The following is a 25,469-nucleotide window of genomic DNA, read 5'->3' on the forward strand; positions in this document are numbered from 1 at the left end:
ATAAATAAAAAACTGTGGATACAGCAAGGCCTAGAAGTCTGTGCTAAGCTGTATGCTCAATATTATCAGGCATATCTCTTCAAAGTGGTGCATAACTTTTAAACTTGGCGATAAAAGTCACACATTTTACCGGTGACTGGTAAAAATAACTCCGAAAAATGGTTATTTTTAACAGGTGAAAAATCTTTATTTTTCCAGCCACTAGCCAGCAAAAAATCATGAATACAAAATGATTAACCACACTAATTAAATCTTGAGACACATCTCAACTGAATGACTACCAGGCTTGGAGGTACAGAATCTACAAAAGATCTGCGACATCAAGGTCAGCAGAGGTCTCCATTCAGGGAGAAGATTCCCTCTCAATCTGTATCAAGGGGAGTGTCCAAAAACCAGAAAACTGAATTCAACCGAACTAAATATATTTGCAGTCCATTGGATGCTGTCCACAAATCACTCTGATATGGGGTTATATAACCAATACTTTTAACAAAAAAGGCCTTTCAAAATTTCAAATCTAATGAATACCCCTCTGAAAACCCACCCATCACAGCATCAATGATCCAGTGGCTACTATGACAACTCTCCGGCAGAGGGCTGCATTCAAGTCTCACTCAAAAAATTATTTTCTTCATTTCTTTACCATTTTTCTCACATGGAAGCTTTTTTTATCCTTTTTTTGGTAAGTGCAAACATATTATTTTTCCCACAAAAACAAGTTTTTCGTGAAAGAAAGCATTAAAAGAGGGGAGAACATCAGGCTTCTGAGCAAGAAAAATGGATACCAGACGAAGAAAAAATTTCCTCAGGTGAAATTTTGGGCAGCATTGACACTGTACCACCAACGACCACCTTTCGGAAGGGTTTTCATTAGAGAGCCACTTTTTTAAATGCCTATTGGTTATGTAACCCCGTATGCCGGTGATTCAAGGCCAGTACTCAATACACTGCAAGTTTGCTATATTTATTTGAATTCCGAGACCTGATTTTGGACACTCCCCTTGTAAGACATATGCAGTATTCAATGATTATTCTCTGAACCTGAAATGCAACACACCAAAATATTGAATTCAGAAATGTGACACCAACCTGAGTTTTTTGAGATGGCCCCGCCTGGTCAGAGAATAGCCTTCTTCCGACTTCTCCCCCAGGTCCTCTCCCGTGGACAGCTTTTGCATCATAATAGTACACATTGTACTCATCCGAGTTGGAGTCAGACGAGTTGGAAGAGTCAGCTGGCAAAGGTCTGTCACCACTGGCATTGTTGGCTGGAGTAGAGGAGGAAGCACCTTGAGATGTGCACTGTTTGCTCGGTTCACTAAACGACTCCTGTGATGCACCTGGAATGTCTTGCTCTGGAGGAAGCTCTTCAGTGACCTTTGATGAACTTTCATGAGCATCTTTGGTCGCCCTCGATGCTTGACCCTGAGGTGGAGGAATTTGGTCAAAATTATCACTCCGCGAAGTCCCAGCAATGACATTGACTGAGTCCTCCACGTTTCCTATTGGCTCCACTTCCGTTGGCGACTTCGGGGAGGGGCCACAACTACTCGCATCACTACTTCCCTGAGAATCGGAATCCACCGCGGCACACACGGCACCTTCAATGTTTGGCAGGCTCACTGAAAGATCGTTTTCACCATCGTTCTCACAAAACCCTTCACTACTGACACTACTTCGGTTGCCCTCACCACGATTGGCCGGAGATGGGTCCAGGGCCAACTTGTGGTGGCCAGGGCCCCTGAACTGCCGGCTGCTTGACATGACGCTGTCATCCTCCCGCGGCCTCGACCCACCCCCATGACAGTTGATGTCATATTCGGAGAGGCCGCCAAAGTTGAGGGACGCAAAGGATCGGGCCATTGCATTCCCACTGATTATGCCACCTTGCTCCGAGGAATGCTGATGGGCATTATGGTGTGGATTGTGGTGGTGTAGGGTGGAATGGTGCCCACCATTGTGGTGGTTATGGTTCAAGTGATGGGGGTTGTGGCTGAAGTGGTGGTGGGAGGCAACGTTGTACTGGAAATGGTATCCATTTGGCTGCTGATGTGGCTGTTGTTGGTGACTAGACATGTGATGAAGAGGTAGCCTGCGTTCGCAGTTGATCACAGCAGATGATGCGTTAACCTGATTCACTACGTGTGGTGTGTGATTGGAATCCGAATTGCCGCCTGAGGTTGTAAGGGGACCATGGCGGAAACAAGCAAATGGGCAATGATACAAGTGACTCTCTGGAGAATAGGTTATGCCAGGGATAGGATAGTCATCCCACGTGAGGAAGCACGCCTCGATGGCCGGCTTAAAACCACCAAAAACCTCGACTTCATTCTTGAAGCCATTGGCTCCCTTGTTTCCTCCACCACCTCCACCCCCTCCGGTAGACCCACGGCTCTTGGTCACCTGCAAAAGAGGAAATTACAAAATGTAACCAAGCATAAAAATCAAAAAAGAAAAATTTAAGAGTAACTTCTTGATTTTGGAATAGCTGTGAATGAAGTTTTAACATTAAATTCAAAAAAGGGCATGGTTTAACGCAAACTTACAGAGCAATTGATTAGGGATGTGAAGGGAAATGCAATGATAATACAATAATAAACACAAATGTGAATGGAATACCAGACCAAATGTTTTGATTCATAAAATATTGATCGAAATAACAACTTCCTGTACGAACTACTGACATAGCAGCAACAATTAAGAAAATCAGAAATAAGACAGGCCGAATTGGATGTAAATTAACCTTCTACTTTAAAAAAGCCCTAGTAGCCATGATATATCTATACATTCTTGGGAAAAGCAATAATTGACCTCACCAGGATTTTGAGTGTGAAATAAAAGCATTACCTTCTCGACAATTTTCAAGTGCCACTCCCTTAGTTGTGCATGAAGAACATCTCTTTCAGAGGGTGATAAACCAGGATTCAAAGCAGCAAGGCGCCAGAGTTGCACTATTTCATCACACAATGATGCACTGGCGTGCTGTGGAGCATGACTGTTGCTGTTAATGCCACCATGCCTCCCTCCAGGCCCTGAGCTTCCTGTCTGCAGAGCAACCTTGGTGTTGAACCACCAAACCATTATCTGGAAAAGAGAATTAGAAAAGGGCGGTTTCCTATTATTTTTTTATTGCCTAAATCGAAAGATTAGTACTCCTGGAGTACGCATTTCACGCTCCTAGATTTTTGAATATCTATTTTTCGCGTTTAAACGAAAAGTGAAAAATTTCAAGCACGCGAAAACATGACAGCAAAGTAGGAATGCTGGGAAACCCTGTGTGACCTATTTCTGGTTCCAGCTGTCACCGTGTGAGGTGTCCTTAGGGCAAGGCTTTGTGCGCTGATACGACGCAGGCTGCTAGCAGGTAGCAGAGTATCCTACGAGTACGTAGCGCTTGGCTTCAATAAGGATTATTATTACCCAATCAAACAAAGGAAACTTTCAGACCATAGGAGTTTTAATAGGTAATTATTAAGAGATGTTTCCCTGAGCTCTGTGCCCCATGCATGCATTGATAATCTCAGACGATGTAAAACTCCTATCTACTCGTATATAAACTAGGTCCCTGTGACGTCACATGGAGTGGAATCGCATGGGCCCCAATCTGGCCTTTTTCAAATGAGGTTAAAATTGACCACTGCCATTCGTCTAAACTGGAATTTCTAAAACCAAATAATTTTGTATATTATGAATACACTAATGGTGGGTAAGGAATCACAATCAATGCATTTTGTTTTCTTTGATGAAGAAAACTACCCTATTGCATATTCAACCAAAAGGATTCATTTACAGCTTGTGAAAATCAACTGACCACTTCATCAACTGACCTTAAGCCACCAGGTTTATATTCCGAGAGATCAACCTTAGGAGTTGGATTTAATGCTTTGTGTCTTTTGAATAAGCATGCCAGTATGGGCATGCCAGGCACCTATGATCCATTTCAAATATCTTTGAAACTGGCCCAGTTAAGCAAGCTCGGAATGTCTCGAGATGCGTTGTGGCAGGAAGGGGGACCTGCAACACTAGGTATGAGAGATGGGTACAGAGAGAGGTGGGCGTAGCCATAATTTTGCAAAAAATTTGTAAGTGAATGGGTACAAAAGACTGTCCCAAAACCCCCCCTCTACTTGGCAACAGAGCTAATTTACTCACAAAGTGTATGCCATGGAGGTCTGAAAGTGACAATTTCCCGGAGGCTAGGCCTATCGCACTTTGGTTGGTTTCCAGAAAGTCACATGCCTTCACCTCCAAAAAACTTGGGCCTGCTTCTCAGCCACTAAGATATCTGAAATGAAATCTGGCAGAGCTTTTTCCCCATGCCCGCACGAGCTTGATAGGTGTTTAAGGGGCTCAATTGATACCACTACAGCTATGAACCAAATAACTACTGAGTACTAACTTTAGCACATGAACACACACACTTTCAAAATTTAAAAAAAATATCAATTCATAAATATTACAATATCGGATGAGATAAAAAGGAGGCAGGGGAAAATGGGGAATACTCGTTGAATGAAAAATAATTGGCTCCAGAAATGGCCTCCCACAATATGCAATTGATTTTCCCAGTATACATCGAGGAATGCTGAGGGTGAGGGTTGCTCGTGGCCTGACAAATTTGCGATCTTGCATTTGCTTCCAAACTTGAGAAATGTATTTCCATAATTTGAAAGTTTGTTCTTACCTGCTCACAAGCCATGCATTCTTCAGTTATTATTTCCAGTAAAGGTATAGCATTCCTGTCATTCCTCTTGAACATTTCCCGGACAATGGAGAGTAAGTTCCACATCCCTTCCGGCTCTCGACCACGCAAAGGACGCAGTAGACTGCACCACTCAGCAGCTGCTGGAGGAGCAGTTGTTCCCAGATAGTTGACATCACTGCAAGGAACACACGAAATGACAAACAAAGTGCATCAATGAAAGATTTAATTATAATACAATATAATTAAAAATCCCAATGAAGGACTTTCCTTGGGATAAAAGCTTCTGACAGAGTCCAAGTGTGCCTCCTCATTGTCTTGGAAGTAGGTATAAGCAACAAAAGCATTTCAGATTTCAGGAAGTGAACACATATCATTTATAAACAGGAAGGAAAAATACGGGAAGTATATGCAGTTAGGCGAGTTCAATCAATCAAACCTGTGTGACATCACCACTATTATGCATTTTATTTATTTATGTGCTGCATGTTTCCCTGAGGCTTCAAATGATAAATTTTAAGCTAACAAGATCATATGACATGGTAAGGATAAAAGTATGTTCGCAACTTGGATACTGCATGAATAATGAACGATTAATCACATATAAACACAATACATAGATGAAAGGTGTGGATAGTTTTTTTTTGTTGAAATGCTTGCCAAATATTTTTTTTCAACTAGGCAGACTGTGAAAGTTGTTTTCCTCAGGTAATATGTAAAGTTATTTTCCATAGAGGAAAGGTTTCAAAGAAAAAACCTGAAGATAAAAGTAATGCAAATATTTTTATTTCTGCTGAGGGATTGAGCTTTCATCTAGGTGTGTTTTCACATGGTCAGAGCAAAGCAGAGCAGGGGTCAGGGGTAGGAGGCCTCAAGGACAACTATTTGCAAGAGCTTACTGTAATTCTGATTCTACAAGAATACTCAGGAAAAGAAATCCACAATGCTAATGAAATTTCCAAAATTGATTACAAATATGTAGTAACCCTAATAAAGAAAACTAACCTGAAAACGATTGGAGCTGGAACACAAAATTTGATAAGAATTCTTTTGATGTTGTCATGGAGTGTTTTCTCATCTAGATACCAAGAAGTCTGGTCATTGGCTGATGCACCAGCTGTTGGGTCAGGGGCTCCACATACCTAAATAGAGCATTAATAATTTCAGACACCACTCACTAAGGAGATTACACATATTAGAACATATTTTAGTTTAACAATTAAATTCAAGTAATTCCAGATGACCCTAAAATTTCCAAATGAAAGTATTGATATTAAACCATTAAAAATACTTATATGAGGAATTTTTATATAATAATACTTGTACAATTAACAGAATAATATCTGAATTGAAAACAAATAATAATAGCAGTAAATAAAAATTAGGAATGCATGGTCTCACAGGACTACTACTCAAACTCAAAAGAAAAACCACTGATAAAATTTTTTTGAAAGACCTATCAAAAAGATTACCGTGTTGATAGCAGAAGGCTGGGATGACAGAAGTTCATCAAGAAGGCGCTGGGCTGTAGGTAGTATTTGCTGAGGCAGCTCACTGATTAAGTATTGAGCAAACTTCTGCAGCTGATCACGGTGAAGTCTTGAGAGGGACTCCGATACAGGTGCTCTCAAACATACCTGAGTTGGCTGAAATATTGAAATTCCACATAAGAGACAATTCTGGATGTTCTTTCACATCAATGACAACCACAATAATTTCTACCAATTAATCTCTTATTTAACTTTCTGCAGGATAAAAGCCAAGGTTGGAAGCCATGGCAATGTGGAGTTACAGAAAAATGATGAAGATGAAATGGATGGATGATTTGAAGGACATAGCAAAGAGTGCAAGAAGAAATGGGATGGGATACATAGAGCAGGTTATGTAGGATGAAAAACAGAAGAATTAGGTCGGTGTTAAATTATTAGCCAATGAGAGTACTATGCAGAGAACTGCATCCAGTTAAAAGTAGGATTGATGATTTCAAAACATTTTCTATCCACCCAATCAACCAAGTTGGGCATATAACTAACATAGGAATGACCCCAAACTATTTACGGGTAATTACATAAAGCAAATAAAGTTGCTAATAGAAGGAGGTGAACATTAGCTATGTAATACAGAGCATGATTCAGGGACAAGCCTTGCAGAGGTGACTATCACATGGGCATTCCAGGGTAAAGTAATGCTCAATTTCCACAGCACACTCACCAAATGAATGCGGTGCAAACATGCAGCCACAACATGAGAGCACCAGCAGGCAATTGAGGAACAAGTGCAGTTGCATGATGTTATTCGCCTTCTGTCAAAGGTCACTGCGACATTAAACTGGCCACTTCCCTGGCCAACTGTGGGTGGAGGAGTGACAATAGCACTCAGGTGGAATCCTGAAAAGTAAAATACGGAATAAAATTCAGAGGAAATCAACTTCAGGCAGAATACAGGTATGACAGTGTTACATGGACATGAAATCTGAGCCACGAAGAAGCTCCTAAATACACATAATCCTGTATTTGTCTGAATATAGCCCCCCTTTTTTTCCAAAAATGCCAATGGTAAAAGTAAAGAGGAGACTATATTCAGAGGCATTTTTATAATTTTTCCCAAAACTGAAGCCTCGAAATTAGGGGAGGGACTATATTCGGAGAAATACGATATACTTCTTATCAAGTACTGGAAAGAGCCGTATGAAATTACAAAGAGAATTAACACTTATTTTACAAATATCAACAGACTAACTAACAAAAAAAACTAACACCCATTGGGATACATACTAAATTAATGAAACTACTGGTCCAGAGATGAAAATTCCAAAATATTTAACTTAAAAAGAAAAATATCACGATCAAAAGGTATCCCACCTAACAGAATTATATGAAGGAGGTAATTCCATATTACCAAATTTGGGGTCCAATACACATCACAGCTTTACCAAATAAATGCATTGCTTGGAAGTTCAGAAAGTTATCACCTACAATATACAAGTAGTGGCTAGCTTGCACAGGAATGGCTCATTCCAATGGTGTAACTGTTGTTGCCTTGATCGATGAATTGCCCATTGAACATTTGATATTAAGATGCAACAGCTCTTGAAATTTAGTCATTTTCATACAGAAATACAGAATAACCCATGAGGTCAGGAAGAAGATGACACAGTATCTATCAATTCCAATGGTCACCACACTCACCAATTTGCAAAGTGTCCTTAACTGCTCGATTTTTGAGAAGGTACTCGCCCCTCTGGAACTCGTCAGCGGAGCCGTTGGCAAGGCACGAATAAAGTCTGATGTCTTCCTCATTGTCGGGGAAGCTCCAGAAGGCAATGCGCAGTTGCAACTGCTCAGGCACCGGAGGATAAACGTGCTCCACGAGCTCAAAAGGAATGTGAGACGCAACGCAGCGGGCACACATCTCCACCAGGCTCCCCACTTGATTCTGGTGCTGCCCTCCACTGCTGCCAACCGAACCGATCCCAGAGATGATGCAACCACCACCTGCCCCTCCAACCCCACTGAGACCACCGCCAGTGCCAAACCCATTGCTCTGACCATCTGAAAACACAAAGATGAAAGCTCAATCCCTCAGCAAAAGTAAAATCCTTTGCATAACTGAAAACCTCATGTTTTTGTCACCGAAACATTTCTATTATGGAAAATAACAATATTATACTTGGCACGGTTCTCAATTTATTTTTCTGGGGATAATCCAGGTTTCATAGTATTGTTACATCTTCAGGTGATTACATCCAAATCTCTTCACAGCTTGCGTACAGAAAAGAGAGATTGGGGGAAGTTAAGAGTAGAGAGAGTACTCAATCCCTCTCCTCTACAATTGTACAAATATGAATGTAATAATAAGATATGTCTAATTACACTACGAAACCTGAGTTGTGCCCATTAAGAATGAATAGTAGACGATAGAAAGTGAAACACTTACTTGAAAAGCATTGCTTTATAAATTTTACTATCATACACCTCACAAAATAAATAAAAAAATCTTCATACATGAGATACGCCATTTCTAGGGGCTTATGGATATTTGGGTACGTATTACCATTGGATTATTCCATTTATATTCATGTAGAAAGAAGGTGTAGTATCACCATCTTGGATATTTTTCAAAAAAATACATAAATGCTGTAAGCATACAGAAATGATTAAAAAATTGGCCAATCCAAATTTTCTAAGTTAATTGCTCACAAAGTTACAGCCATTTAAAAATTCACAGAAAATGGCCTTGCTGGTGAGCATTGTGAAAACTTTCAATTCTCAAATGTTTATAATTTGGACAATGATGAGACTAGAGTACTGAGAAGTTCTTCATTTTAGAATGACTTATCAATTTTTCAAAAATTAGTTAGAAAAAGTCGAACAAGAAGCGTATAAATTTAAGAATGGTTTAAAAACCATAGAATTGTGTAAACTAAGAAAAAAATTTTATATCAGCCAAGGAAAGAGTTTTAAGAATAAAAATTAGTTTGAGTGGCAGTACATATTTATGTAAATGGAAAAATATTCACCTATAAAATTGAAAGTGGCCGAACTTGTGAGTAATGATATTTTTTGAGAAATACTCATGATGGTGACCTTGTACTTTATGAAAAGTGAAAAATAAATTTAATAATTTACAAGGGCAAAGTAATTGAAAGAATAACCAGACGCAATATGGTAAGATATAAAAGAGCAAATAACCCATGTGTGACACGGTCAATTTGATGGTTGCGTATCCTGATTTGATTTCACAAAAACCAAACCTCCAGAAGGATATATCTGGGATACTAAAACAAATATTGGTCTTTCTGTCAAGGCCTATTTGCATGGTGCATTAACACATACGGGTTAATGTCTTAATGTATGAACGCGAGAATGAACGCCAAAATGCACCGTGTAACCACCCAACTTGTGTGAATGCATGCACAGAAAATAGAACCTGTTCTAATTTGGTTCATGTATTCGTACATGCTCCGTTCCGGTCCATAAAAATCATTCACGCAAACAGACATTAACTTGTACATGTTAATGTATCTTGTAAACAGGCCTCCAGACATGGCACAGCAACTACCATGATTTACATACTTTATAATTTGAAGGTATGATATTGGAACAATTGATTTTGAGGCAATAAGCATACAGGGAACCCTGGACAAATTTTCCCATTCCTAAGTTGTAACAATTAATATTGACCTAGCACAAATACTACAAAATTCTAATGACTGCTGGAAAATACGCTCAGTCTGAGATTTAAATGAGCAAATAAGGCAATTTATCAAAACTTTGAAAAACATATAGCATTTATCATCCCCTGAAAGAAATACATATGTATTTTGGCACTTGAGCTCTCTTCCACAACCTGGGTTCTAAAGAAACCCTTTTGGCTTTCCCAATAGCTCATGCACTCAAATACGCGCCATGAAAAATCGCTCCATTCCGAGGCTATTTTTAACATCTGCATCGGCGCTAAAGAACGGCGGGTTCGGGCACCATTTATGCACTCACAAGAACTAATATGATTTGTGAGACTCGATATCATCGAACCTCGGTAACCTATTTAAACGGCGACGAAAAATTACATTAAAAAATGAGCACGTTAACCAACTGTTTTAACGCCGAATTACTAAGGGTTTGAAATAAATGAATCGTATTTAAATGTTTTCTCGTCCATCTCTCCAAGAGCAGAGTAATTGGCGGCGAAACATCGAAGTTCCTAAGGACAGTTTTACACGGGGCACGGTTACAGCCGCACGTTAGAACTGTATGAATTTCTCACTATGGCGTGCAATTGCGCGAATGCATGATCGCAATTTTGATTGCACCTTCGCACACACGTCAGATTGTGCAATTACGTGCCACGTATAAAACGGCCTCAAGCCTTTTACGGGAAGAGGCAAGAAGATTTGCTGATTTCATTCGCCGCTTATGTGTAATCACCGCGGATGCATCATTCCCCTTCCTAGGTTTTCCTTTGTTTTGCTTCGAATCGCTGACGATTTCGCTAACGTCGCTAACATTTCGAAGGAACGGAAGCTTAGATATATCGATTTAGCTCTAGGAATAAGCGTCTACACGCCAAAATGTTTTCGCTAGGAAACTACCACCCTAATCCGTTAATTCGATTCAGGAAGTAAAAAAAGAAGATTCGGGTCAGAATACACGCATCTAATACTCCGAATGCGGAAGAGGTAATGTTTTTCTTTCCGATACAAATAGTATCCAAGATAAAAACAGTCGCCTTCTCGCCACGTTTTTTATCTATCAATTACTATGCCACTCTGGTGATGAACACCGTTGTGAAGGTTTTGTGATTCTTAACAAATACAGACTTGCAACTTTGCGTAAATATATTTTTTTAATGCCGCTGTAACATGCGGAAAAACTATTCAGGCATATAAAAAATTTAGGCTGTTGATAGTGATATTAAAATCTTGATTAAGGTTAGCGAATCAATGCGTTTTTCATTTAACATTTTTTTTGCAACCCCTTCCGATCTTAAGGATTTTCCCCGGCTATGCGAGCCGATTGTAAGACTATTTTCCACCAAGTAACCATTTGTACAATTATTTACCAGACTTGTAACTCTATGACGTACCTGCCAGACGGACAGCTAAAGTTTAATTTCTGGCGAAAAGGGGCGCGATGCTGATTTTCCAGCGCTTGGAACGTATGCAACACCTGTCGACGAAACGGGGAAGCGGAGTGATTTTAACCTGGTGATTTTAACGAAAAGTTTTCACAAAAAGAGTCACAATTTTCAGCCGAATCACCAATTTAAAAACTTTTGATGGTGAATCACAGTGACGATAACGGTTAGTTTTATTTTCCCAGGAATCACGGCCGAATTCCAATAATTATTATATGCAGGGTTGTTAAAATCACGATTTTTTTCAAAAAAATCATTTTTGTTGATTTTTTTTATTTAAATCAGATTTTAATGATTTAAATCGGATTTTATTGATTTAAATGAGATTTTTATGATTCTCCATTCATCAAAAATTCAGTTATTTGCAAAACTAACTATTTGGGCAGCATATTGGAGAATGATCGTTTGCAGAAACAATAAGAGGCAACATACTCTAAACTTAATACAACATTTAGTCAATCAGGGGAGAGAACTATGGAAATGCCAATGGTATCAAATTAAAAATTACACCAGCATAATATAAAATTGCCATTGGAAGTATCAAATGTGCAATATTATGCGGTTCTTAAGCATATGAAGTTTAGAAAAATTCTGTAATTGCAACTTTGTATGGTGCCTACGCTTAGAAGTTAAATCAGAAAACAATTTTTTTTCAACGGATACACTAGTATTCTAACCAAAGCCATTTTTTTAAATTTTCATGTTACATGCATTCCTACAGTATCACTTCTATTTAAGAGCCACAATTGTGCTGATAACTGTCGATTCATTGTATTAATTAAGAAATAAAAATCAAAATTATACACTTACAGCTTCATGAAAATGAAAAAGCAGGAGCAATTTCCACAATTTTACATTTATTAAAACGACCGGTTTCGCTTTTCAGCACTTACTTACAGCTTCCTTTTCTTGACTCTTTAAAAATCAAACATATAGATCACATTATGATTTAAATCAAAGTGATTTAAATCAATCAACCTTGATTATATGTTAAAATATTTCGTGGAGTTTAGGTCAACGTAGGTGCAAACAAGTTATAGCCAACGTTTCTATTTATTTAAAACCATCATCACCATATCAATAAATATGTACAAATTTAAGCCCTGATGATGGTTTCAAATAAACATAAACGTTGACTATAACTTGTTTGCATAACATACGTTGACCTAAACTCCATGAAATATTTTAATATGTATTAAACGAGGTCAAGATAAGAAGAAAAAATTATAATTATTACGACAATAAGCTAAAGAAAATATTATGTATACATGAAAATGACACCCTTCAGTTTCTCCTGGAAGCAGTAAATTCGCTCCAGAATTCATATAGCCTTTTTGGAAATGAAATTCACAACCTATTACTATCGTAAATTTATTTCCACGCATCGACAAGCTCTTCCATGGGAACCAACAGAAAGCCGAGGACGTTGAAACGCAATTCCAAGAGAAATCCTGGTTTCTTTAAAGAACAATCAATTTATTACTTTGCACTGCTTTTGTACCTCACTTGACGTGTCCTTTATTTGTTACAACAGTAACCGGGCAAAAAAATTATGACGACGATCGAGAATAACAAGACAGAGAAGTTTTAAAATTTTCACGAAACTACTACTCCGAATGCGGAAGAGTTAATGTTTTTCTTTCCGATATGAATGGTATCAACTTGAAAACAGACGCCTTCTCGGCAAGGATTGTATCAGTCAATTATTATGCCACTTCGGTGATGAACAACGTTGTGAAGGTATTGTGATTCTTAACAAATACAGACTAGCACCTTTGCGTACATATATTTTTAATGCCGCTGTCACATGCGGGAAAAACTATCCGCATTCAAATGGTTTCACGGAGCAACATCATCAAGGCGACGCATTACTTCCGCAAAACGGGTCGTATTTCATCTTGATTATACTTTCCGTACTATCTAGCAAAATCATGTACCATAATGTTTAAATTATTACGATGATCACGTAAGTTTAAAACATGAAATACGTCAGGAAATCAAGGCAAAAACAACTTATTGAACCGAAGTAATGCAACCTCTATAAATTACCTATGCCTTCTCACGATTTTTACGGAATATTTATTCATTGCGAAACAAAATACACCTTCCTCCTAAAACAACAATACTCCAATCATGAAGTGGAAAGACAATTTCAAGATAATAATCACACCACGTTGACACCTTCACATCCTCAATGAATTACGCGGACCAGGGCATAGGCTTCCAGGGCCGATATGAAGACCGACGAACCACTTGGATTAGAGATATTAACGCAGATCTAATGACACTACACTATATTCTTTTCCAATCCTGCAAGATTGGCCAAGTGAAGCATATCCGCAATCTATAGAAGCTACTATACTTATTCCGTATCACCCAGATCCCGCGCTACAATTAACTACATACTATGACGGAAATAATAGGTTTCACAATTGAACCCTATTTTATGCCCGAGTACTTAAAAACTTTGGGAATTGAAATGGATCTAAAACAGCGACAGAGTAATGTAAATATACCGGGACAAGCTACGGTGATACCTTTACGGATTCACTCGCAATGCACAAAATGTGCGAAATTATACTGAGAAAAAAATCATCCGCCTCGAACCGGGATCCGGGTTCGAATCCCTGTCAGGGCGAATGATTTATTTCGCATATTCAACGAAAGAGTATTTGCGTGCGAGCGCTTAAGAAAGAACAAATAGTTTTCGGAATTCAATCGACAGTTTTCCCCCAGGGTCTTTTGATCGCTCCATCAATGACTGCATTTTCAGTTACCGAATGATAACAATAGAAGTAATTCCAGAGGATGCATCCTAAAGGCCTGTGTACACGATGCATTAACACGTGCGAGTTAATGTCTGTTTGCATGAGTGATTTTTGTGGACCGGAACATGTACGAATGCATGAACCAAATTAGAACAGGTTCCATTTTCTGTGCATGCATTTTCACAAGTTGGGTGGTTACACGGTGCATTTTGGGGTTCATTCTCGCATTCATACATCTAGACATTGACCCGTACGTGTTAATGTACCGTGTAAACAGGCCCTAACTCTATCGAGCTTCATATTAATACGTTTTCCGTTCTCACCCCCCAGGTATGAAATCTAGGCGTCAACGAGTCTCAAAAGAGGGCGTGACAAAACGACTGCGCTTTGCAATAACGAGTCGATTATGTGCTGCTGAGCGAACGGCGATGATGACTTCATCGCCGTAAAACGCGCCGAGATTATCGCGACACTAAGATCAAGAAGTCGGCATGGCTGTGTTTCTTCTCGTCGAGTATGATCTTCACCGCAGATATTTCAAGCAAAACTATTCATCTCCAGAGATGAATAGTTTTGCTTTAAATATCTATTGCCCATATATATATCTTTAAATGGCTGTTGCCTAAGCCGGGCTCTGAGGAAGGAAAATAAATTAGGAAAAACAACATTTAATTGTAAGTTTCAGACACCCACAAGCAAAACATACGGAAATACGGGTGTAGATTTTAATTTTTTTCATTATCACTAATAATTATTAATGACTTCCTTTTTGGAGTCTCTGCTAGTTTTAATTTGTTGTCGCGTTGATTTTAGCTTAATCTCGAATTAAAAAATATTAAAACTGTCAGCTTAAGGAGGCATCCATTAATTACCTCAGGCGTTTAGGGGGAAGGGTTCAAGTCGATTCTCACCCAATCTCACGTGAGGGCAAGGCACGGGTCTTGGAAAGTATCACGTAAGTTTTTTTCGCAAGAAAGTGTAAAATTGCGATCTTGGAAATCTTAAAAAATAGTATTAACTAATATTATATACAAATAATTAAACAAATTGCATAATTAATAAATCCCACGCAATGAGGCATAGATTAACGTACGTACACCGAAAATACGCATTTATAATAATCTCACGTGAGATTGGCGGGAGGTGTAGGAGGTAGAGCCTAATCACACGATACCACAATAAGGGGGAGGGGAGTTCAAAAATCGCTTAAATCAACGCACATAATTAATGGAAGCCCGCTTACAGGTAGTAGGAACTGTGTCGGTGGAATGGCAATACCTGGAGCGAACAATGCAAAAAGGTGTTATAAAAACGTATTCTGACCAACTATTATTTTATTTCTCATTTAATATCAACTCACGTGTAGATTACAATACGTGAGAAAATACTAGGGCCGTTAATATAACATATCGAAGTGAAATTTGCACAATTTTGGGAATGGGAAATTTCACACTATTAACCCTGAAATCGACGCAACTAATGAACAATCCCGCACCATCTATCAGCGTAACAAGAGTCTAGCGACAAATCCAACTACAAAAGTTGATGGATTCTCTTTGGGCCGCTGGAATTGGCTTGATTTCCAGGAGTATTAACTATTTTAAACTTATGCTAATATTTTAATATATTCAGGGTTACATAGAGTAGAACTTTAAAACATTTACAAGAATCTTAAACAAGAAAATTTTTCTTCACTACAAGTATTATTCATGAATGAATGGTTTTTGAAAAATCTTCATATTTGAGGCACAAGTGAATCTTATAGCGGTTTACTTTATGACCGATGAAAAAATCAAGATGATATAACCAGGGGCGGATTCAGAGGCGTGCTAGGGGACATGACTCCCCCCTCCCAAATTTTATCAAATTTCTACTAGTTTAATAGTTTTTGTATCCTTGTAAAGGAGGGAAGGGATTGCATACGCAAACACCTGGCTACAAGTCCAAAACGTGAGAGAAGTTGCAGCTGCATTGAGCTGTTGAGCTGCATTTATCGTAGAGCAAAGCATTCCCTACGGTTAAAACGTCCCTCTCTCCCGGGGGGGTTTCCATGCCCCCCGAACCCAGGTCATGACCCCCCCCCCCAAAATTTGATGCTGAATCCGCCTCTGGTTTAAACTAGAAATATATCATATTTACCCCATATCTCTCAAGATATATGTTCATTGGGAGCTTTTAATTCTCCCCGAGGACCTGCTGCGGCCCGTAAACCACTAGGTTTACACAAAGACTGACCATTTTCCACGGAGAAGCACTTCCGTACTATGTGCTAGGGAATCCTACCCCATGGTCTTTGACCACCACACAGATCCCTGGCGGCCGAACGGAAATACATATCAGCATCAGACGGGAACGAAGCTTGAAGCATCGAAGCCAACGACAACACAGCCACCCATTCCATAACAACGAGACTGGCCGGTGGTGTCAACGGCATTAACCGCATGCATCAACACAGCTGAAAACCGGTTGGAACGTGCTAGCCACTTTTTCAAGCGAGCACAGAAGGAAGCACAGTAAGGCCTGGATGGTGATTTTCAACTGCACGCGAAATAATTTTGAAAAGCGTTACAATAAACGTTAGTGGAAATGCGTAACAATTCTACCACAAAAATAACCTTAAATTTTCCACGCCAATACATAATCAACCGAACCATGTTTCAGCTAATTATTGCTAATTTCAAGGAATGAATCATAACATAGATCCATCAATCATAATAAATAATAATAATCATAATGTCAATAAATGGCGTAACTATGGAGGGATGAGGGGATGTATACCTCCCCAACGCCTCAGAGAAATCAAAAAATTACTTTAAAATCTTGTCTGGATTTGAAATATTTTGACTGCATCTGCTTAAAGTCAAATTTTTAATGTCATAATGATGTAAAAATCATTTTCAGGCATGTTATTTTTCAAAATTTTCCTGAACTCCCTGTTTCCTACTTTCCTTGGGGGTAGCCCCCACTAACCCACCCTCGTTCCCCCCAAGAATATTTCTAGTTACACCACTGATGTCAATTACATGCCGATTTATGCGTAGGTCGAAAATAATTATTGTGTTTAAGGAGAGCGTGGAGGCCTACTAGATATGCGCGTGATAACAAAACGACGGGTCTCGGATTCGAATCCCAGGTGAAGCCTTCGCACACCCATAAGCAAAAACTCCCGAGGTGCGGGAGCATATTTTTTATATTTTTATTATTGCTAATAATTATTAATTACTTCTTTTGTTGAGTGCCTCTGCAAGGTGAAATTAGCACGTTGAGTTTTAGATGAAGTGCGCATTAAAAATTTCAAACTGTCAGCCGCAATGATATTTTTTTTTTCTTTTGGATTCGAGATGGGAGTAGCCAGCTAAGAGTTCCACAAATAATCGAGTACGAAAACACGCCTCGGCCTTGTAAAAATGAGGAAAAGATTTTAAAATGGAGCTCAAATAACAGCCATCAAGAAACAGTAAGATAATTGGTTCACAAAATCACAGCTACGAAAAAAATCTCCTACTAATAATATTAATTCAATCCGGCGCCACGAATTCTTCGCCCGAATGCAGATTTCAATTAAATTCGCACGAATTACTAGGAAGGCGGAGGGGGAATCACTCGAGAGTGCAATGGCGGATAAGCAGAGTAAGTTCATAGATAAAAAATAATTAATTCATAACCAACATTAAGTGAAGGGCAATTACCCGCATAGTTAGGAAAAGCGTCAACCCGCTAAGCGTGATTCACAACGAATTTTACCAATCAGCTTCTTCAGATATAAATAGGAGATGACAGTCAAGGCAAAGAAGTAATACAATTTAGGAATCCGAACTATGAAAGCGGGATATCTAGTCACAGAATAATGCCACTTTTGGCATTAAAACACTTTTTTATCTTATGTTTATCTACATAAATAGCTTGATGACAACGTGAACACTAAAGCAAGCCAAAGAAGACTTTTGACAGAATTTCATTCACATCATGCCCTAAAGCATGTTAGCCCTAACCAGCCAGTTAATAATTTAATTAATATTTTGCGCATGTGTATATGTTGTGAGTTTAGTGTTATGTTTGCGTTAGAAGAAACTTAAAATTAAAACATTTTACAGGAATCAGAAAAAAATAAGTTTTCCCCACCTAAAAACAGATTTTTGCAGCGTATATTAATTAACTTTTTTTCTTACTTTTGACAGAATTAGGATCTGTCACCAATTTGTTTGATTAGTCGATTGCGACATAGTTTGAAAAATAAAAACAATTTCCGATTTTCATTTTTTTGGCAACTTTACAAGTATTCGCCACGAAAAGTCGACCCGTTTCGTACACAAGTTGAAGACATCACGAGCTCCTACCGTGAGGGTCACTGCTTCCCAGCTACTCCTCTTCATTTCTCAATGTCCTAGCGTGGCTCATTGTTGTTTGAACTCTTGTACGCGATTCATTCAATCAACGAAAGGTTTCCCCAGAAAGATTATACGAACCAACTCTAACGATATCATTAAATCATGCAAAGTTGGCGGTAAATGTCCGCGCTTTCGTATTTTCAACTTTCGCGGGAATGGCAGCATTGGGAAACAATTTTTTTGCCTAAACTTATCTTTCCATTTCACACGCCGAATTCATAAAATGAATTTGAGATTTCGGGTCACAGATAATGATCCCATCGCCACGAAACACATGATAATAGTTTTTACCACCTCCCTAATAAACCCTTAACGGCAGTTGAAGTACAACCTAAGAAACATTCGCTTGACTTGGTCGTCGTAATGCTAGTGGCCACGGTGGAGATCCCTACAGTTTTTTCCATCTAACCGACGCCCTTAGGCTACTAGATAATTACTAAAAGAGCATTTTAAAGTAAAAGACGACACGGAAAAATAAAAAAACGACCGCGAGATGGCGATATATTAGGATAAGTTATTGAATCGCTGTATTATCATCTACCCGTAAATGGTGGAGTGATTTGAGGTTAAGCCAAGCATGAATACTTATGAGGGCGATGAGAGGAATATTTTGAAAATCGAAAAAATCGGGAGGACCTTTCATAAGAATGAGCTGACGCATTCCGCTAATTACTATTCTATTTACCTTTGATATCGCGATGAACAACTTCTGCCTCATCATTAAAAATCTGGGAAAATAAATTCCTCACTATTGACGTTTGGTGGAATAACTCCCCACTCATCCTTAGGTCAAATGTAGAGAACTAAAATTTTTACATGGAATTCCTTACGAGAATACTGACATTTCTAGCGCTATCCCGGTGATCAAGGGTATTCTTACCCTACAGTCAGGGTTCCATATAATATCCTGCATCACCGAGCGCCATACAAATACCAAGGGAAATTCGAGTTCGCGAAATAAACGCGAATGGAAAAAGAACGGCAATAATACGAAACGCTTATAGCTAGAAATTTTTGTGTAGAGCCCGAGAAACAATTACCAATAATATTCACCGGGAAGGTCATTCATTAATTTTTCGCTTTCGAACGATACAATTTATACGGGTATTATTAAATACGTTGTGTAAAAGAATTTACAAGACGTCCTTGAAAATCGCATTTCCACAAGAAGGATGATATTCATGGAGAGGCCAAAATCAAGGTGCAAATGAAAGTTGAGAAACCACACCAATATTATTTTTGCCTAACATCTTAAATGAATAAACAAAAAATTTATCGTCAATATTTCACAGTTAACTTCTCAGGGGAACCTAGAGTTAATAAATAGGATAATCTTTGAAAATTTCACACTCTTCTAGCTCCACCAAACAGAAAAAGGTATATTAACGTACTCGCCACGAGAGAATGTGTTCTGCCTAGTACAATAGCACGAGAGTGATGACACCAGCCAGAGTGGGGCAATAAAAAGTAGGAGGAATTTATTAAGCGTATTCTATTTTTGAGAACATGAGAACAAAAAGTGAAAAAGAACTATCTTTTTGTAGGGTTGGAGTGCCACCGACCATCTCACTGACATTCGCCATTATCTAATATTTACCCGACATTTCCACGATTTTCTAATTCCGAATCGTGACTCAAATGGATAGGAAACCATGGTAAGACATTACACTCATGCGAGGCCGTAAACATATTTTTTTTGCAAGAGGTTTCACTTGGAAGGAGCGTGATATACATAGGGATTCATAAGTAGGATGAATGTAAACATTTACGACTACCTTCCAGAGACTTCGGAGGTGGTTTCAACCTCAAGCTAGCAAGGGTCTTGGAAGCCGGGTCCTCGAGCGGAGTGGCACCCGCGCAGGGTGCGAACCCATGACCCCAGACAATGTGATGTCCCACCGACACAGTGCTAACGCCATTAGCCCTGTAAATATCTCTTGAATCATGAGCCCTCATGAATATGAAGTTACATTTTTTATCGTTTCCGGCGATTTTCCTGCAACTTAATGGGCAAATAGAAGTGAACAAAATGAATTTCAATATGAAAATCGAGAATTACATCTATCCCTTTCTTTCCTCTTTTGAAAACTTGTATTGTAGGATTCAGTTTTAACATTCTAACTACAGCCCAACCTACTTATGAACCCCTATTTACATCACGCTCCTTCCAAGTGAAACCGCTGGCAAAAAAAATTTGCAAATCGACTATTTCTCCCAGTCAGCAAGAATGGCTATTTTCATTTTTAATAGCTTAAACTTCAGGAAAAATAAACCAATAAAATTAAAAATAGAAAAACGGGCGCAATTAATATGCTATGCATTTTATATGTAAACAGGATGAAAATGGCAATCTTCGCAAGCCCAGGCAGAGTGAACTTGCGTAAGCAAAGTAAGAATCGGCGGATTAAATTTCTTGAGTTAACACTACCCAAGGACTCACCAAAAAGTTTAAAATCACCTGTGTAACGAAAACGAGCAAGGGTGTCGTCGTGTTTCTGGGAAGGCTGGTAATAGTAAGTTGGGCGAGGAGAAAGATTGTAGTACTTGGACTCGTATCCGGATTTAATTTGTTCCTTGACCTGGATTCGATTCAGGTTTACAATTCTGCGAGCTTGTAAACATCGCTGTACATGAGTCTAGGTTGAACAGAAAAAAATTGACTTCAATGGTAAAGAAAAAATGAGCAAGAGTGCCCGGATTATCCGTCATGGTTATTTATGTTTGAGTTCGTACTTACAGCAAATTCGACACAAACTCAAGCAGGAAAGAAAGATGTTCCTAAGCGCATTACACTCAAACCCCATCACGGGGTAGTAATAGCCGTAGGCCGTAAAGCGCCAGATTAGCACAAAAAATGAAAAGAAACCTAGGTCCGGATCATAGATAAACTCGTGCATGCGAGATATGAACGCGCGACCTTACTATGGGAATGCGAAAAAAGCAGGCGCACTAATACAATATTGAACTGGGGAAGGAAAATACTTTGGTTAAAAAGGATGACACCGATTTCAATATTCATTCCACGACAAACCAAGGATTTGTGGCCGTAACTCGCGTATTTGCAGTACCTGGCACGGAGAAGTTCTCACCTCTACGGCTAGGTACTCAAGTCATCTAATAATACACCTGACTGCCTGTAATTAGCGTGATTACATAGTAGATATAAACTTGAGTACGTAATAAAATACCACTCAAATATCAGCTGCGAAAATAGAATATGTAAATGGAAAATATTCGTCGGGACTTATAACTGGCATTAGCGACAAGCCAATTACTCGCAAAACCTAATAAATGTAATAGTCGTACAAGCTATGCAGGCAGTATTATGAAATGGCCAAAAAGTAAGTACTTCGAGGAGCTAAAAAAACAAAAAAGGATGATATATTTTCACTTCCACTAACATTCGGTACAATTAATATAAGAAGGAGGATAAAGAGGAGGACTTTGCAATTACGTTACTTGCAACCGAGGATAGGAAGTCCATTCGTGAAACCTAGAAGAGAACACGAAAATGCTGGCCACATGAAATCCAAACAATAATATCAAACAGAGGAGGCCATTTCCTGAAAATGAGTGTCCTACTTTATCACTTGAAACGGAGACAGTACTAGGAACGCTCAATGCGGTCGATTCGTAGGTGAACATTAACTTCACTCCGATCAAAATAAAAATAACAAGTGGGAAATTATTTTAAATCCAAAGGTAAATGAAAATGCAATGAATCCTGCCCTGAAATAGTTCCACTAGAGAACGCTAAAGGCTTGAGGTGCATGTACGAGAGGCAGACATTGCTGTAAGCTGTGAAAGTTTTGTTCGAAAATTTCAATAAATTTAAAATCCCAAAATTCTACTGCAGCCGTCATACGTGCATTAACGATGGTGGAGGAGAGGAAAAAAGGAGGGGGCATCTGTTGTGAACCAAGCTGCATGAAGGCCGAGAGGTCAATGAATCCAGAAACAGCTGCCGTCAGAACCAGTTAAAGACGATCCCGTTCCCGAGAGATGCAGGCCTTCGGCTCCGAGGACGCCAAACATATGACGCACGTAGAAACACTTAACTCACATATACTTACTAATGAAATACAACCAATAACAGGCTGACAGCATTCTGATTAAACTTAAAAGCACAAGTGCAGATAAATAAACAGCTACGGACTTCACTGTCTTCATTTATAACGCTGGTACCAAATGATTCACGTATGGATAAATCTGACGGGCAAACTCATATCCCATACACCAATCAATATAAAAAACTACACATACTTTAAGAAATCCTACATGTAAAAGATACATAATAAAATACTACACCGAGCTTTCCCACAGCGATGGGGTATAAACAAAATGGTTAAGATGCATCCATACTCAATCCCTTAAACCTAAATGGTAATAGTAAAATTCTGATTAAAACTAATTAAATCCTACCTTCAGCTGCTTTCCTTAAATTTCCAACAGGTCCAGAGCAGCCTATATTCCTTCTCCAACCCCGCCAATTGTTGCACAAAGATTCTGGCTCGCTTATCCAGCTGCATAGTGAGTCTTCCTCAAACCTATCGGAATCTTCAAACGAGTAACCATCGCAGTCGTCCCAAAATATCTGGACTGGTCCGTCCCTTCCGGGACTTCCCACAAGTCGACCCGCCAGTTTCTCAGCAAACTCCAAGACGAGCTGACACTTCTGCCTTGACCCACAAGAGGGGTCACGACACCTAAATTTCAAAAGAAGCGATCCGAAGACCACTTCCTTGTACTAATATGAATTCCTAAGACTCCATCTTCATCAAATCTCACACGAATGTCGTTTCATTCACACAACCTAACGACGACTACCTCCTTGTTTAGTCAAGGATTATTGTTTCGTATAGTCAGTAGACAACAACAAACATGGCGGAGTTGAGAAGGAATATCGAATATATCGAGGAGCTCGAGTTGATCGAGACTATCGAAGTATTTCGACTAGACATCCGATTCCTTCGATTCAACCGGAACCCTATATTCGATTGTTGAACTTCCTCTTTCGCCGTGAAATCGTGGTAAGAACATGTCACCTAACTTTCAGTGAAATCTCGTTTGTTTTCCCGGCATCCTATCTCCTAGGTTTCTTTTTATGCTACAATTTTCATGTAGATAATTCCAATTTTCTATTTTAATGTAGATATTAGTGTATATTGGTATCCTTAATGGTGTCCCAACAACATCAACACTCGGTTTTCTTACCGTGTTTCTGTTCCTATGTTCATGACCGAATGCCTGGTTCACATAATATGTTTGAGTGTCAATGTTTCTGAAATACAATATCTTTTCAGTGAAGCAAAATGGCTCCCCGCAAAGGAAAAGTTCAGCAAGAACAGGTCCAAGTGTCCCTTGGACCACAAGTGAGGGAGGGAGAAATGGTATTTGGAGTGGCGCACATTTTTGCCAGCTTCAATGACACTTTCGTACACGTAACTGATTTGTCTGGAAGGTATGTCAGTTTCTTCGATGAGTCGAGCCTCCTTTGATTTGGGGTAAACGATTCTGTCAATGTCTAATTTTACTCATCAATAACATTGGACCAATCATGCTTCTAGGGAAACAATCGCTCGTGTGACTGGAGGAATGAAAGTTAAAGCCGACAGAGATGAGGCATCTCCATACGCTGCTATGTTGGCTGCTCAGGTAAATTTGTTATTTTTAGGGTTTTCTACTGTTCTTTAGACCCGGCTTTATTCAGCTTAGTTCTATATCGTTTGCTACTGTGTTGTAGTGGAGAGGGTGCCTAAACTAAAATGGGGTGAAATTCTGCTGTTGAAGTTTGCATGGTTCCCGTTTGTTTTCCGAATGCTTGGACGTGTCGCATATTGGTGCCTAAATTTAGTATGCGATTAGTGTGTTGTCAAATTGTTAGCACGCCATTCAAAATTTGTGTTGTAAAGCCATTGAAGACATTCCATGAGCACGGAATAAATTACGATAAGAATGTTTTTTGCGACAACTGCGTAACCTTTACCTACCTGAGGCCATAATTATCATGATAAACGCAATATGTATTGATAATATTTTACTTTATCTGTTCTAAATGCTATTTAAACTTAGTGCTCCCAATCTAAAACCATCCCTTTTACTCTCACACAGGATGTAGCTGAAAGGTGTAAAACCCTGGGAATTACGGCATTGCACATTAAGCTTCGTGCCACCGGGGGCAATAAGACCAAGACTCCAGGACCAGGCGCTCAGTCCGCTTTGAGGGCTCTGGCTCGTTCTTCAATGAAAATTGGCAGGATTGAGGATGTTACTCCAATTCCATCAGATTCCACGAGAAGGAAGGGAGGTCGTCGTGGTCGACGACTCTAGACGTTTTATGTAAAGCCATTTCATGTGCTCGTAACATCAATAAACTCCGTTTTCAAACATTCTCTTCTGTGTTTTAGTAAGTTACTTTTGACTAGCTTACCTGTCCATTATATTATTTGGGTAATTAATTGCATGCATCTGCTCACTCTACTTCTATCACATAAATCCGCCAGGTGTTCCCTTTTTGTTGTTAAGTGGGTTCTAGGTCAGTGAAACTGATATGTTTGTTGGACTTCATCAATTATCTGGCACCTACTTTCATCTTATTACTTCAATCTGCCAATTTCTTGTTTAGTCATAAATGTGGACTTGATCTCAGTTTAAACTTTCAGTTCGATCAGTGACTCCTTCCTTTTTTGTGGCAGGAAGTGAATATGGTCAATATTAAGTGTATGTGATTAAAGGTGAAGATATCAGTAGGATTAACATTTCTTTTTAAAGTAATTTTTTCTGCAGTTGAATGGCTATTGTCAAGTTGGATCTAAGGTTTTGTGTGGCGTTTCTCCCTGTTGTGTTCTCCATAGGTGACTAGAATTTCTCCAGGTATTCTGCTGGCATATTCAGGTCGGTAGAAGATGCCAGTAGGATGACTGGAGAAACTGTCGTCACCTATGGACAACACAATGTGGAGAAATGCCTGAAAGC

General features: G+C 39.1%; 2 protein-coding genes across 4 annotated transcripts in view; one reads left to right on the forward strand and one right to left on the reverse strand.

Annotated features, from left to right (window-relative positions):
* LOC124160511 (zinc finger SWIM domain-containing protein 8) overlaps nt 1-23,377 on the reverse strand; it is a 53,921-nt gene extending 30,544 nt beyond the window's left edge. Inside the window, exons 1-9 of the mRNA XM_046536370.1 lie at nt 23,369-23,377; nt 22,917-23,241; nt 7,891-8,253; nt 6,914-7,089; nt 6,175-6,348; nt 5,708-5,844; nt 4,685-4,880; nt 2,848-3,084; nt 1,090-2,403 (exon numbers count right to left, since the gene is read on the reverse strand). Coding sequence (XP_046392326.1) covers nt 1,090-2,403; nt 2,848-3,084; nt 4,685-4,880; nt 5,708-5,844; nt 6,175-6,348; nt 6,914-7,089; nt 7,891-8,253; nt 22,917-23,241; nt 23,369-23,377 — 2,931 coding nt within the window. The remainder of the gene's footprint in view (nt 1-1,089; nt 2,404-2,847; nt 3,085-4,684; nt 4,881-5,707; nt 5,845-6,174; nt 6,349-6,913; nt 7,090-7,890; nt 8,254-22,916; nt 23,242-23,368) is intronic.
* A 47-nt stretch (nt 23,378-23,424) lies between these two features.
* Nucleotides 23,425-24,885, forward strand: LOC124160167 (40S ribosomal protein S14a). Of its 3 annotated transcripts, none has more exons than XM_046535926.1 (4): nt 23,425-23,524; nt 23,798-23,955; nt 24,062-24,149; nt 24,606-24,885. In XM_046535926.1, exons 2-4 carry the CDS (start codon nt 23,807-23,809, stop codon nt 24,822-24,824), a joined length of 456 nt encoding a protein of 151 aa, XP_046391882.1. In that variant the 5' UTR covers nt 23,425-23,524; nt 23,798-23,806; the 3' UTR covers nt 24,825-24,885. The 3 variants fall into 3 exon arrangements, with proteins under 3 accessions (XP_046391882.1, XP_046391883.1, XP_046391884.1); XM_046535927.1 differs by lacking the exon at nt 23,425-23,524 and adding an exon at nt 23,528-23,588; XM_046535928.1 differs by lacking the exon at nt 23,425-23,524 and adding an exon at nt 23,590-23,614.
* Nucleotides 24,886-25,469: the final 584 nt, after the last annotated feature.

The sequence above is a fragment of the Ischnura elegans genome, chromosome 6, assembly GCF_921293095.1.
Source record: "Ischnura elegans chromosome 6, ioIscEleg1.1, whole genome shotgun sequence".
In the NCBI taxonomy this organism is placed as follows: Eukaryota; Metazoa; Arthropoda; class Insecta; order Odonata; family Coenagrionidae; genus Ischnura; species Ischnura elegans.